The sequence below is a fragment of the Mycteria americana genome, chromosome 2, assembly GCF_035582795.1.
Source record: "Mycteria americana isolate JAX WOST 10 ecotype Jacksonville Zoo and Gardens chromosome 2, USCA_MyAme_1.0, whole genome shotgun sequence".
NCBI lineage: Eukaryota > Metazoa > Chordata > Aves > Ciconiiformes > Ciconiidae > Mycteria > Mycteria americana.
The window spans coordinates 60,586,642-60,602,063 of record NC_134366.1 but is presented as its reverse complement, the minus strand read 5'-3'; the positions used below and the strand labels follow the sequence as shown (position 1 = coordinate 60,602,063).

Here is a 15,422-nt window from a genome sequence, read left to right as displayed (position 1 = left end):
TTAGATACATATTTTCAAGTGTTTGCTTAATTTCAAAGACAGCTTTGAAAAAGCTATAAGGTTCTTATACCATTTATGAAATCTTACTAAACATACAGTGTAACATATATATAAAAAACACAAATTCAGTCTCTACAGTGACAAAAATAAATGTGTGCAGCTTTCTGTATGAAAAAGTTACTTGGACCAGTCAGCTGCATGGTCTGAAGGGTAGATATATTAGAATTCCCAAAATTTACACAAATGAGAGAGCTAGCGGTTGTTATCAATTTGTTAGGTCCCTTTTATAATTGTTTTTCTTGAAGGAAGTAGTACCTCTTACTGAGCTATTTAATTTACTTTTTTTACATGTATCACAATTTTTTTATATTTATTTATTTATATAATTGCAAATTCTACACGATAAAAACTTTGGGACCAGTTCTTGCCATGCTGGTTTTGCAACTTTTGGCAAAGCTAGTTATTTTCAGCTGTGAGAGAGTGAGCCATGCTTTTTTAATCTACTGAGTTTTGAGAAAATGCCATCTCCATTGAGTGTGCCTTAATAATAGTGTGTAATGTGTAAAGCTGCTCAGTCTGTATTCTGACCATTACAAGAACTGATTACGTGACAGTATGCTAGAAAAGTCTTAAGTTGAAGCTGGTGATGATCAAGCTTAAAGAAGATGCAACAAGCATTTGATCTGTAACTTTTACAGATTAAATATAAATTTGTAGATGGTGTTCCAGTGTAAAACCAAACATCTTTAAATCCTGATCTTTTTCACCCCAGAATTCCATGTCTTACCAATTTTGATCAGATATAAGGGGGATTGTGAGTGCTTAGATATTCTGAATGTCTTCTGTATGAAATCTTGTGTACCTACACTGTTTTAAATTGAAAAAATTGATGTCCTAAGGGTTTTACTGTGTGAATGCTTTTGGTTGCTGAAGTCTCTGATATGACTAGTTAGCTTAGATTATTGAAGTAATTATTCTAAATTGATAGGTGGTCTTGAGAAAGCGTTTTCAATTGACATCTTCTAATAGGAAGAGGGTATGTTACTAATACAGCACAATCTCCATATGGATGCCAGAGTTTAAGAAGCCATTAACCTTTTTAGTTTCTTAATATGCTCTGTGCACGTTTTTATCATTCTTGTGTGTGACAAATACATAGCGAAGTTGGAGAACATATGGTCGCACAGCATCTGACTACTGGCACCTTAAGGTGCAAGTCTGTGACTGTGTAAAAGGTATATGAAGTGTAACTTTTTGCTAAGAAGGAAATATAATAGTTTCAGTACACAATCTGAATTGTTAAAGTCCTTCGAATAATTAACTTTGAACATTTCAAACTAAACGGGTTAAATGCTGTCGGCTAAGGAAGATCATACAGAAATACAGGTCGCCCTGTGAAGGTACAGTGCTGTGCTTGGTAATGCATTACCGAGAGAGAGCTTTTGGAAACAGTAGCTAGCGCCAATCTTGAGCACCCTCTGCTGACCAAACTATACATGGCATTTCTTTAACTGCTGCAAGTCTCCTTTTTAGCCTTCAGTCAAATTAGAACAAAATACTGAAATAAGGTAGAGGCAAATATCAATTATTTGGCTTCATTGTTACATGTAAAGACTGCTTCTAAGGAGACATCAGATTGAAGAATATTTAGACACATTGGGGTGGTTGAGCAAACTGCAAAAGTGTTAAAACCAGATTTATAGTCAACTGGATATTAAGAATAGGTCACCTTCAATTTCTCTAATTTTGATCTTTTGAAACATAATGTTTTATGTACTACATATGTACTACAGATACAGTAAATTGTTGGCATAAGGATAAATCAGGACACATTTGAAAAAGAAGACACACTTAAGAAGGTTATGAAATCTGTGGTCAGTATTTGTCAAAATGAGTGTCTTCAAGCAACTGAGTCCACTATTTAAGTACAGTTGTGGATATAGCCCACTTACAGCTTTTATTGTAGTAGACTGAACTAGAGAGGGCTAAGCACCTCTAAAAACCTGGAGAGGACTTTCAGGTTTCACTTTGAGTATCCAAACTCAGATGATGTTGAGTCTGGAAAAGGCAACACGATAAAATGGATGAATAAAGGAGGCAGAGAGAGAAAGAAATGTTTAAGTCTTAGTTTTCTTTTAGCATAGATATTACTAGTTACAAAAGGGAATTTTGTTTCTAAAGTGATTAGTTTATTTCAAACATAGATATTATGCAGTTATGAACAGCCTGTTAAAGTAAAAACAGGCAAGTCAGAAGGGTAATTTTAAAATGTAATAAACTTACTTTGCTTTTAAGCGCATTTAAGTGCATTCAAAAACAGCGCTCTGTTTTTGAATACGCATCAAAACATTAAAAAAAAAAAAACCATTATCTACTTGCAGCTTACTCTTCTTCCTTTGGATAATAACCATGTATTTCTTGAGTTTTAAAATATTTCTGCTGTTTTAAATGCCTATCTGTTGGATATGGGCTGTTTTTTGTAAGAATGAAGACAAGTCATTTGTTTGGGGATACAATCAGTGCTAAATATCTAAAAATGTTTCTTGAAATCAGTGTAGAATAGATGTAATTCAGTTCCATAAACCTGCAATATTAACATAGTGCCAAATATTTCAGTTTGGTCAAAGTGATGTTGGGTTGCATTAAATGATGCATTGGGTAGCATGAATGATGCATACTTTATTTGCAAAAGGAAATACAGAAAGTGTTACTGGAGTCAAATGGACTATTTTCTGGTTATTACTTTTATATAACTCCACTGGAATGGACTAAGGTTTATTTCAGTTTTACTAAGTCAGGTAGAACCCCCCCACACACTCCACCACTATTATTGCTCTAATTCTAAAATGAATAAAACTCGTAATAGGTTTTTAGTGCTTCAGAAAATGTTTTCAAGGTTTGTCGTTGCTTTTGCAGCTAAACAAGGGGATGTCCCAATCCCCAGCTAAACAGGGGATTGGGATGTTTGAAAATGGATCTGAGAAAAAGCAGGGATAGGTGACTTTTTTCACTAAACGGTCACTTTATATTTGCTTTTGCTACCTTTGAATCTACTGCTTAAAAGAGTGAGTTAAGATATTGATTAAAAAGTGTAACATACTGTATGCGGGATTTGGTGTTTTTTATGTTAATTGAGACAGGCTTGTAGAGAAACATATTTGTCAGACCATTACTTGAGTGCAGTGAATTAAGGAAAGATGCTTCCTAAACTTTAATTCACTTGCTTTACTTGTTTTGATTCATAGTTATATTAGCTTAATGTGGTTACCTGAATTGCTGAGCAGTCAAGAATTTGAATCATAGGAATAACTTTAGAATTAGGAGACTTAAAGAAGAAACATTTACAGATTCCAAAGTTGCTGTACATGTTTTTAGTGTCAAAGATTAAGGTAAACAGATAATGATGTGTCTATTTGGCCTTTAAACACAGATTAATAATCTATTATTCCTAAGGACTGTAGGAAAGGTTTAACAGATTATTGAGGAAAGCCATAGGGGTTCAGATATATGCAGCTAACTGTACATATATACTGTATATATAACTGTACATAGTCTATATAAAAACTATTTTGTTATAAATGATGAAATGCCATGAATCATTTTTCTTAGGCAAAGCTTGTTTTTGTCAGCCCAAAGAAGAAAAATATATTATTTGAATTTTAGTAATTTTAAATACTTACCTTACTCTTTGCATAGCTGTTACATCTAAGTTTAAACTGGAATTAATGAAAACATGAATAATTGACTAGTATTCAAGGTTTAATAAAATTAAGTTCAGAGCGTATATTAAGAATAGGAAAGAAAATTTTCATGTTTGTGGTGTAAATTAAAGCCAAAGTCTATCTCAAACATACATACCATGAAATTTCATTGTAGTCAATATGGTGTTTGTCAGTGCAGAACCAGACTGATTACTGAAATATAATTACCTTAGTGGAGGAATTTGGTTGCGGGGGGAAGTCTCTCCTAAGATAGTGCCTTAATACTTCAACGGTATTAAAGTAGGGCGCTTAAAAAAGGCTATTTATGAGCAATTATTTCTAATGCACTTTAAACTGTAATTGAATAAAAAAATCACTGCACTAGACTACTATTTTGAGAAATCTGTACCATAGTGCAACATTTAATAATCAAATTTTGCTTTTCAGTATTCTAGCATAAAAAAAATTTCTCATTTTCCAAGTAACATACTTTTTATAATGTCAGAATAATTGTTCTATTACTACAATAATAGCTTCAGAGGATAACCTTTCCTAAAAGTTAAGCATCTAGGGCAGCAATAGAAATATTGCTGTTCATGTTCTACTTCAGTAGTCGGAAAGGTTTTTTGTTGCTTTCAACTTTTGCTAATTAAATTAGGATTTTTCTTATAAGATAATGACTTATACTTTGTGGTCCAAAATGTGAAGTTTAGACCTTTAATCATTCCCTCATTCAAAAATAAAGTATTTTAAAGTATTGTAGGCTTTTTTTTGGTGCAAGTAGACAGTGCCATACTTTTTATTGATGGTATAAGCCATTATTTTACTGAGAGCCATTAGCTATTTAAAACTTCGTGCATAAATTAAAGAGGAGCTAAATGGATTTGCAGTTGTTGCCATTAGTAGCATTTTAGATTATACAGGCAATTATTGTGTTCATTATCGTAGAGCAGCCCCTTTGCAAAATTATTGTGGTTGTATTAGACATTATGTACAAATTTTCCCTTGGAGATTAAAATTTCCAGTGATGTGTTTAATTTTGTTAACACAGTTTTTTCCAATAGAACAAATATTATGACAAGTAGAAGAAAATTTGCTTTTCTAATATGGGAAATTTCAATAAATGTGGAAAATTACTCCAATTCTGAACTCATCTATTTCTTATATTGTCATAATTATTCTGGTTGTTATTATTTTCAAAAGGAAATAAATCGCTTTCTTAAGATGGTTTATTTTACAAATGCTTTGATAAAATCACAATGTAGTTAAAATTAATTTTACCCACTTTTTGAATATTCAGATGAATTTTAGAGAATGTTAGTGAATTTCTGCATGAAATGTATCTGGATAATTCAACAGTGTTTCATTAGTTTGAGTGGAGAAGTTGTTTAAGTGGAAAGGCACAAAATTAAACTAATTAAGTATATTTCAGTACATTATAGTAACTAATTTTTGAGAAATGGAGAATGCATTTCTATTAAAACTTACTTTGTGTTCCTTCTTAAGTAGGGTTTTGCAATTGCCTTCACTTGCTATAGTAAATGAAAATATTAAAATTGACTATGGCCAATAGTATGGTCTATATTAAAAAGGATGGCATTATTAGTAACAAACCAAATGTTCTTGAGCAAGAGATGTATTGTGTGAAAATTTTTCATCATCAATTTTTAATTCTCTTAATATATCTTCAAACACATTTTTATTGGTTTCCAAACTTAAATTTGCATCTGTCTTCATCAATTAGAAAGGTATTAATGCTTTGAATTAGCTATGTATCAGTGTGCAGTGGACTAAATTTAATGTTTCTGTCCAAAAAGTGGCATTCTTTCCCAAGAAGCTCTTTATTCATTTCTATTCTGGAGTGGGGTTTTTACGGGGGGCAGAGGGGAGAGCTGAAGGGAGAGATAGGCTTTCACTACCATGATGCAGGAAAAAAAGTGTGAGGTAGTGGTTATGCATATTGCAAGACAGTGATTCTTTATTTTATTACAAAAAAAAGACCAACTCTAGAAGGCCAGATTAAGTCATTCCTTTCACTTTTTAATGGGATTTGGATGAATAGAGTAAAATATGCACTTTGCATTCATTGATAGCATCTTTAGGTTGAGGTAATTGAGTCTTTTTTCCCTGACTGAATGAATAATGACTTCATCTGATCCTCAGCGAGGCCTGAAACTTAGGCTGCCTTTGTCAACGCAAAAAGATCTGGGCTTTGAAACATGCTCTACTTCCCTGGCTTAATTTTTCTTCATTTTAATCCAAAAAACCTATTTTTCTCAATAATTCAAGCATAAACTATGTAGTAGTTGAAGCAGCGGAAATTGCAAGATATTTGTCCTCGTTGTGTTGCTTTTTAAATGCAGCTGATAAATCAGCTGCTGTGGTCTTCAGCTGCCTGGTTCTCTAGGGAAGGGACGGCCCATGTATAAGCAAGATTGCTGGAATTTTTAAGAACTAAAGTGGTTCTTTTGCAGACTGTCTGTTATCTAAAGAAGTGTTATGTTTTACTGGTCTTACTGGCAAGACTTGGAGATAAAAGGGGCATCTGTGATGTGGCCTAGGAAACACTTCCTGACATAATTTTCCCACATATTTTACTGACTACAAGAGCATCCCAAAAAGTGGATTATAAATACTTAGCTTACAGCATACATTATTGAAATGGTGAGAGTCTTAGTTACATAGCTTAAAAATATTTTTTCATGAGAAACAGCAGATGAAAGATAGCCTCTCTTAATGTTTTTGCTAAAGTGTTTCTAAATCAAATAACTTTTTACTCGTGAAAAGTTGAAGTTCTGTCTTACTATTTTGGTTTGAAAATGGATATTGCACCCAATTGTTTATTATTACATTGAATAACTGAAATCTTCATACAATTAAAAAAATTATTTCTATGAAATTAATTCACATTTACAGACTGCTATGGGAGTATAGTTACAGGTTACAGTACACTAGTTCTATGAATGAGAAGGTAGCTCTGTCACATTTGTCCATTGATTCTTGAATCTAACAGGTTTCTGGTCTTCTAGCAGTAAATGAGCAGTAGCTACCCTACAAATATAATATACAGTGCCAGTATTTTTGCTGCGTGCATGACAGAAGAATATTGTTCCTGTTCATTTGTTCATATATAATTGTCTTTTCCCCTTGCCCTCTTGTGTTCCAATCCTGGATTGAGGGAATGGGGGAGGGATGTGTCAGATGCAAAGGCATTCAAAAGAGCTGGCTGGGACAGTTCACACTGGTTCTGGGAATTGTTATTGTCCTGTAACCAGGGAACATCTATTGCATGCAAGCATAGGAACAATAATCAATTCAGTTATCAAAATGCAGTTAATGGTTACAAATGCATGGATTTTTAATAGGTAGGAATAAAAAAGCCAATAATAGCTAATTGTTTGCACCACAAAAGTGTCAATTTAAAAGTCACGACCAACTTGATTTATACTTCTTCCTCTAGGTTGGCTTGCTGGACCTGGAGTTGAATCAACTGACCAAAGCCCTGTTTTTGGCTTTAGTTGCACTATCAGTTGTTATGGTAACCTTGCAAGGATTTGTAGGCCCCTGGTATCGCAACCTTTTCCGGTTCCTCCTCCTGTTTTCCTATATCATCCCGATCAGGTATGTATAAGAATGAAAGAAAAACACAGATGTCTAATTTCACTGAATGTGGCTTTCTTGAAATTTATACTTGCTTCTCATTGTGAAGGAAATTGATCTTATCAGGAAGCTGAAGGAGAAGGTGCCAACAAATCTGCTGATTCTTGAAGGATCACTGTACAGAAAACAATACTGTTGTATTTTTTTTGTATAATGTTCATCTTGCTGGCGTAATCAGGATATCTAATCCTTTACTAGCATAAATGTATTAATAAGGATACAACCTTGGTATATTTGAGAACATGGTTTTAGGAAACGTATTTGAATGAACTGTTAGGTATATTTTGGAATTTTATTTTTAATACCTTAAATACTGAAAATGTTCCATGTCTCTGGTTAAAATACAGATTTTTTTTTTTTTCCTACAACAATGATTAATTTAAATTGAATGGCTGAATAATGTAGGTGCACTTTTACAATGAGAGTACTTTTAACACGTGTAACCAAGTAGAGACTTGCCCTGAATTAATTAATTCATTAAGCATGAGTACTGTATATTGAAATTGCAGATAAACTGGAACAGGAAATAATATCCATGTGTGTAATCAAGTCTTCTGTGGACACAGAAGTGAGAACACTGACTCTGAAATGAATTTTTTTCCTTGAAAGGGTATTGCCTTTGCAAAATGGAAATACTCCTGTTAAAATACCCAGTGTTTAGATTAAGGTGATTGTTAATTTTAGGTGCTCTCTGGAACTCCTCAGTTTGAGATACATCATTCGCTAAGCCCAGTGGCTAGCCACAGAGTTAGCAGCAACTAAACCGTAGATAGGTTTAAGACCTATCCCCTCAGGTTTGCACACAATATTTAAATCCATGTAGTATAAGAAAAAAAAAAAACCAAACCAAAACAAAACCAAGAGGATTTCATTAGGTATTTTAATCTAAGCTTATATGACTTACGCATTACTGTGTTCACATTTTTTAAGTACATGTCTGTGTGAAGGGAACTGTATCATATTTGACCAATTTGATACTTAGGAAGTATCTGTCTTAAGGTTTTATAACTTAAAGGACTTGTATTTTTATACTACTTTTGTTTTGCAAGAGCAACTGATTCTGTTGGGAAGTTGAAGGAGAAGGTTCCAGCAAATCTGCTGGGGAGTTGAGGAGATCTCATTGTAGAAACTCATCATCTTAGAACAGTTTCCACTTCCTTTAACTGGCTCTTGTTTTTTATTAACACATTCATGTTTCAATTTTGTGATATCTTTCTAAACACTGTCATTGTCATAACTCCCTTACTGGTTGTATGATGCTGCTGTTCGTTGTGTTATCATTCCCCCCATACACACACAGTTATTGAGTATTAAGCAACTTACCCATGTGAAGAGGCAAAAAGTGCTGCATTCAAGTGATAAGTCAGGTCTACGTATTGCTGAAAGATGCACTTAATCATCAAAGACACGTAGGGGAAGGGAAAAATGAGCTAAGAGTGTAAAGGATCACTTGTCAGTCACTGTGTTCTTCCATAATAAACATACTAAGCCAAAACTTATTAAAATGGTTAAAAGGCAGATATATCTTTGTTACTGGATGCAAGAGGATTAAGAGCATATAGGTGATGTGAGTAAATTTGACTATATTGACAGTTCAACATATGCCACTGAAAACCATCTTGATTGAGCAGCTCATTTTCAACTTAAGAATTGCTTAGTGGTCTTGTGGAATAGTTCTTTTCCAAAATAATTTCTAGGATATACCTAATCCCATTTTTCAGTCACTTGTGGGAGATAATATACAAAGCGGAAGTATTAAAGAATGTGATTGGTTTAGTTCTGAGATGGACCATATAGTTACTCTATGGAAGATCAGACAGGAATCTTTCAGAGGATGCTTTTCTCTCTAGAGGTTTATCTATTTCTATACCAACTTTTCTTCAACTCAGATCATTCATATACAGGGTCGCTTCCCACACTGTCAGCAAAGTAAACAACTCCAGTCATGGCGGTGTTCAAATATAACTACACTTCCCTTCCTCTCTTCTGGATGTTAAGCATGGAAATGACTTGTTCTTTAGGCTGTATTTGGAGTATAAACTCTTGGAGATCAGAATGACAAGACTAGTGACACTGAAGCACCAGGTTTTCTGTCCTCTCATTATTTTTAGAATAGCTATATGAGGGAAATAATGAACTTTCCACAGGTAAAGGAAATGAAAGTGGGAGATTAGGATTGACTGGTAGAGGCAAAGCATATCTGAAGTCATGCATGCATGAAATGTGTTGATTGATGGTTTTAGAGAATTCAGGAAGTTTCTAAATATGGAGCTTTTTTGCAGTTGTGTTTGGCTTTTGGTTTGCAGGGCAAGGGAAATTCCAGGTATGCAATAAAAATAATTTTCCATGGCCAGACATGTTTGGTGACGATCATCAGGAGGAGGTAACTAAATGTTAGCAGAGTTAACTGATCTCTGTGTGGCCTCTCCTATAATTAATAGGAAGAGGAACTTTTTTTTTCTCTGGGGAGCAGCTAGTTCCTTGTGATTCAGCTGCATCCTAAATACTCCTCTAGATTAATGTTGCTTCACTGTGTGAAGGGTGTTACTGTGGGGCATGTAAGACCTCAGAAGTATAAACATAAAGCAGCTGTTAAAAAAACCCAACCAACAAACCAACCAAACAAAAAAAAACCCTCCCCCCAAAAAAAACCCCAACCCACAACATCGTACACATTCTGTAGTGTACAAGGAATCAAGCAAAATGGAGAAAAAATAGTAGTAAACAATCATTGAAAGTTTAGCCCAGCTCTTAATTGGTTGTAAGTTAGAACCATTATGCACAGAATGTTTTGAACAGCCCCACATCCACAGAAACATTTGGCCCTTTAAAAATTACTCTTCTGTAATTGATGTTTCTTTTTTCCCTATGGAGGAAAAATAGCCCAGGGAGCCTCCATAGGCAATCTGCCTCCCTACGAAATTAATCTGTTTGAATTTCTCAAAATTTATTGGGAAAGGGGGTTAGAAAGCAAGTCCTTGACAGACTGTCGAAAACTAAATAAATTTCTCTAGGATTATGCTTACCCATTCTCTTGAGTTTTTCCATGTTCCTTGGTATTCTTAGGCTTTTTTCTAGTTGGCTCTAGCCAGTTTTGAGATGTAGTAATGCCTATCCATAGGTTCCCCAGTGTCACTGGGACCATTTCATTACTTGTTTTAAGTAAAATCATTGATTGAAATACGTTCTCCATTAGTTTACAAGATGGTGTCTGACTATGTCACCTAGTGCAGTTCTAACATAGTGGCCTGGCGGGGAACATGTGTCCTCAGATATGTCCATGCTGCTGCTCATTGTGATACCAGCGTGGAAGTTCTTAGGCCTGTTACGTTTTGTTTGGTGTTGGTTTTTTTTTTTAATAGTAAGGTAATTTTGTTGAACAATGTGTATTTTTTTGGATTGTCTATTTTCTGAATGACAAAGGGCAGAGGGCAAAAACAGTCATGCTAATGAAAAGTCAGCACCTCCAGTGGGGGAAGATGAGGCAAAGCTTTGTCATTGTTATGCTTTTACCTGGTTACCCAGTTTCTCTGTCACTGTGGTTACAGATACATTCTTTTAAATTTTATATCTTTTTAAAATCAGGCTTACATTTTTACCAGGAGAGTTTAATTTCGCTTTTGTGTGGAACTGAAGACATTTACTGTACACATTTAAAATTCTGATACAAATTATATAGGTCTTGAGGAATTTTTCTTTCAATTTTTGCAGCTACTAACTTTATCAGTTGTTTTAGTTTTAATTTTTTTGAAAGAGCTGTCAGAGACAGTTACCAGTATTTGTATTTTTAAGTACAAGAGAATAGATGAGACTTCAATCAATGTGGGATGCGAGATACCTGCTCTCAACTACTGAGCTGAAAATCCCGGTGTGTATATGGATGCAGGAAAGACGATTAGGCTGTTAGAGAGCCTTGTCACAAAGCAATTCTGTCCTTTCCACTGGCATTTAGTTGTAGCATCTCTTCATCAGCTGACTTGAGCTGCCATAGTAATCAGTTCAGAAATGAAAGCCAAGGCCAAAGAAAAGGCTAGCCTTAGTGATGGTACTGTACCACCAAACTGGATCCCTTCCGCTACCAAATGATGGGACTTTGTTTATTAATTGTCCAGTCTTCAACACCTTGAAAGACAAAGTGAGTTGCACTTTGACTTGAGTCCGTTTGGTTGGTTGGTTGGTTTTTGTTTTTCCCCAAAAAAATGTAGCCAGGGAAGTTTTTCAAGATAATTTAGGCTTAGCCAAGTAGTGTTTGGTGAAATTACTGCCTCGTGTATACAGGCACGTGAATCCTGTAGCTGTACGTGCTTCCGCTTAGCTGTTAAGAAATGTAGAGGATTTGCCATAAAATAAGGTATTGACTAGGGATGTGGTAAAAATGTGTATTGTCCAGGCTCTATATTTAGTAGCAGTTTTTAAACTGCTGGATTCACAGGGGCTTAATCAGCCATGTTTTTAGGAGGATCCTTTAGTTTTGGTGTACACAGAAGCTGAAATGTCTTTTGTCCTTTCCTTCAGACACCCAAAGGCTCCTGGGCACTGAGCCATGCTGCCAAAATAAGCTGTCCCAAACATCTGGAAGGAGCTGCCTTGTACTTAGTAGTAAAGTTTTGGGGCACTACCTGGCCCCCGGCTGCTTTTTTCTGGATCTTTAAGAGGAGCATTTAAAGAAAATCCTTCAAGTTACATCAGTCTGTTTTCAGTGGGCAGTGAGGAAAACACTGCTAGGAAGTCTTGTATCTGAAATTCATTAATATCCAATCAAATCCTGGATGATACAAACACGAAAAAGGAGGTTTTATTCAGTGTGCTTCTGTGTATTGCCGAGATCCAGGGAACTCACAACTATGCAGGACCGTAGTATCTATCTAACAGCAGCATGCAGCTATGCTGCTTTCAATCATATTGTAACTTGTGCTGTCCATGTTGGAGCTGTATAGCATATAGATGCGAGAGAGTCAGTGTATGTAGTCTCACATAGACAGGCAGAATATATATATTAGATATATGATGCAAAGCTTTCAGTCTGGAAGTGCTAAAGAGCTATTCATAAAGCAGTAGTACTCATTAAGCAATCCTTATAAATGTGTATTATGCTTCTATACCATACCATGATATGTAATGCAATCTATATAAAGACTGAAAAATATTATATGAAGCTTCTTGATATTTCACAAACTAATTTTTACTTCTTCATGCAACAGGAGCTATGGTGTGTGTGTGTGTGTGTCTCATGCTAAGAGTAACTCTTACCTGCCCAGTATGGTGCTGTACTACTGTCTGAGCTAGCTTTGTGCTTTTCTTACAATGTCTGATATTCATACTACATAGAGAAAGCACAATCAGTTTTTTAAAAAAAGTTATTTTTTAATGCATCTATTGCAGTAGATCTTTTTCCTTTCTAACCTTGCAACATTGCCTATTTGCTCCTAGTTGTTTTTCTGTTTTAAATCTAATTGTATTACAGTAAGTAATGCCAAATTTGTCTGGAATACACTAAAAATATTCATGTTCTAAAAATTATTTGTATTAGACATCTAATGTCAATATTGTTGCCATTGTATGGCACATAATAAAACATAACAACATAATAAAAAACTCAGTAAGAGGCTTATTGAAAGAAGGCATCTGACCTGATAAACGTGAAAATGACAAAGAAACATTTTTAATAGGAATTAATTATTGTTATTCTGAGCTGCGTATGCTACATCTCTTGTGCCAAGGGGCTTGTTTGACATGCATTCTATTTGTATTTTGCACTCTACTGTGTTTTCAGACTGTAAGAAATTCATAGATTAATTTTCTCATTAATTATTCCACAGATTTCCTCCTGAGGTTTTAAGTTCTACCTATGTTACAACATCTAATTATCTGTACCTAGATTGCATGTGGCCCTTGAAAAACTACATGTGCCACAGTCGCTATAGCAATACAGGGTTGATAAACATTTTTTTGCCACACATATTGAAGCATAAATGTGTGGTATTGAGTTCTCTTTTAAAGTTACATTTATTGCCTGGGTTTTATGTAAGGTGCCGCGTGTACCTTCTTTCATTGCCTTTTGTATGCTTACATAATAGACAAAATTTAGAAAAATTAGTCCAAGAGAACTAGTGAGACCAATTATGAAGCAAACAAGAACACAGATCTGAGGCTCTTTTTGGGAATATCAGACAGCAGAGAAAACTAAATAAAAACATATATAGTGGGCTAAACACAAAAGGAATATTATATTCAAATTTCCTCTACAAATGAAATATGAGAGAAGAGGAATTAGGGGAAATTAAAGGGATGAGCTATGGGTTGATTTTTATTTATTTAGATCTTGGTAGAATATTGTGTTTAAAAGAAGTAACTTCTATTTTGTTCTATTTGTATTTGTTTAGCGCCAGTTAATAGAAGTTGTCAGGCTCCAAAAATCACTTTCTGTGAAGATTTAACTTTCCAGGCATGTTGAAGTTAAAATACTTTTGGTTGTTTCTTGACCAATAACTTTAAAATTATTCCATATCATTTTCTAGATTGTAAATGATGTGCATATCTGTGTATAGTTTATGGCTGTTTCAAGCAGGTGGGGATATGGGAAGGTTAGGGGGTATAGCCATAGGGGAGTGGGTACAGTTTTGAGTACTAACGTGACCCAAATATGATCTTCAGTATTTCACTTAGGAGTCCTGAAAATAAGAAGACTACATCTCAATTACTTCATTTATTTTAAAAATTGGATACCACTACAGGTACTCATACTGTATCTGGAGTTTTGGCAGGACTTTGTTTTTTGCTATGAAACTTCTGCTTATATACAGAACTGCTCAGGAAGTTCCTCCTGCCCACCAAAGCTCAAATAAAACTATCGTACGATTTTGATTCAAATTAATACCTGAATTTTATTAGGCACGGTATCACTTTTTTCACAAAATTGCCTTTGCTAACTACATTAGGTCTTGATTGCTTTTCACCGGGCCATGAAAGGCAGAATGTTTCTGGAGTTTCTAAATGTATTGTGCGAAACATTCTCAGTGAAGGCCCTTGCTTGTTGGCCAAGTTGTCCATTTTGACTAAAAAACAAAATCAGAAATCTTTACAAGCAGGCCTAATGTCGTTACCATTTGGGAAAAAATGAATTTTAAAAGTCCTGTAAACATGAATTTGTTTCACCTAAAACAGTACTGAAGTTTTTGAGGGAATAAAAGCAAAAGTATCTGGTTTTAACTTGTAGTAAAAAGCAGTGTGGATTCTGAAATGTTGTGTTATTGATTTATTCTGAAGCTGAATTACAGAGAAATGCCACCCTGGCTCTTAGTAGAATAAATCCCCAAGTTGGATAAATGTTGCCTTAGGTTTGCCTGCTCTAGGGTAACTAGTGCTGGGGTTGAGAGACTATTATGTTCACTAAATATGCCCGTTCTCTGCAACAGCCTTCAAATGCCTATATGAACATACTGTGTCTAAAGATTGCCTGTTAATTGGTGTGCTAAAAATTAGTGTTACTGATGCAACAGTGTGCTAATGCTACATATGATGCTGTTCTGTGCATTTTCATTACTAATTGATATGTATGGAGTCTTTTAAATTGGATTAAATTGAGAAGGATTTAAAAACTGGTGAATTTTAAATGGTTTTGGTTATATAATGAGGTTTCTTAAAGTCCATAAAGGATTTATGAGAAATGATAGCTAATATGGTTAGGCACTGAAAGTAGCTTGATGTTGAGTAAGCTTAGTATCTCCTTGTTTTATTGTGCAAAAATTCTTGGACTTTTCAGTCAAGTATTTCTATTTGTTCCTGTGAAGCTCTGTTGGAGACATTTCTAGTTTCGAAAGCAAACTCAGAATTAATAGGCCTCCATCATTTTTAGTGTTATGGCAGTTGTCCATAATGTGCTAGGTGATAGCTACAATGATTTCAAAGACAAAAATTTCCTCTAAAACAACAAGCATCAAGTGAAGAAGTCAGAGCAGGACTAGTACAGTGTACGAGTTTTAGAATTAATACTAAAAATGGATCTGGAGCCTTCATTTTCTGTTTATCTTATTCCTGTTTAATTCTTTATTCATCTAACAA

The 15,422-nt window shown here is 34.7% G+C and overlaps 1 protein-coding gene across 7 annotated transcripts in view; it reads left to right on the top strand.

Annotated features, from left to right (window-relative positions):
- ATP9B (ATPase phospholipid transporting 9B (putative)) overlaps nt 1-15,422 on the top strand; it is a 175,219-nt gene that overhangs the window by 112,383 nt on the left and 47,414 nt on the right. For all 7 annotated transcript variants that reach the window (XM_075493658.1, XM_075493657.1, XM_075493655.1 and 4 more), the window contains one exon: nt 7,162-7,322. In XM_075493658.1, coding sequence (XP_075349773.1) covers nt 7,162-7,322 — 161 coding nt within the window. The remainder of the gene's footprint in view (nt 1-7,161; nt 7,323-15,422) is intronic.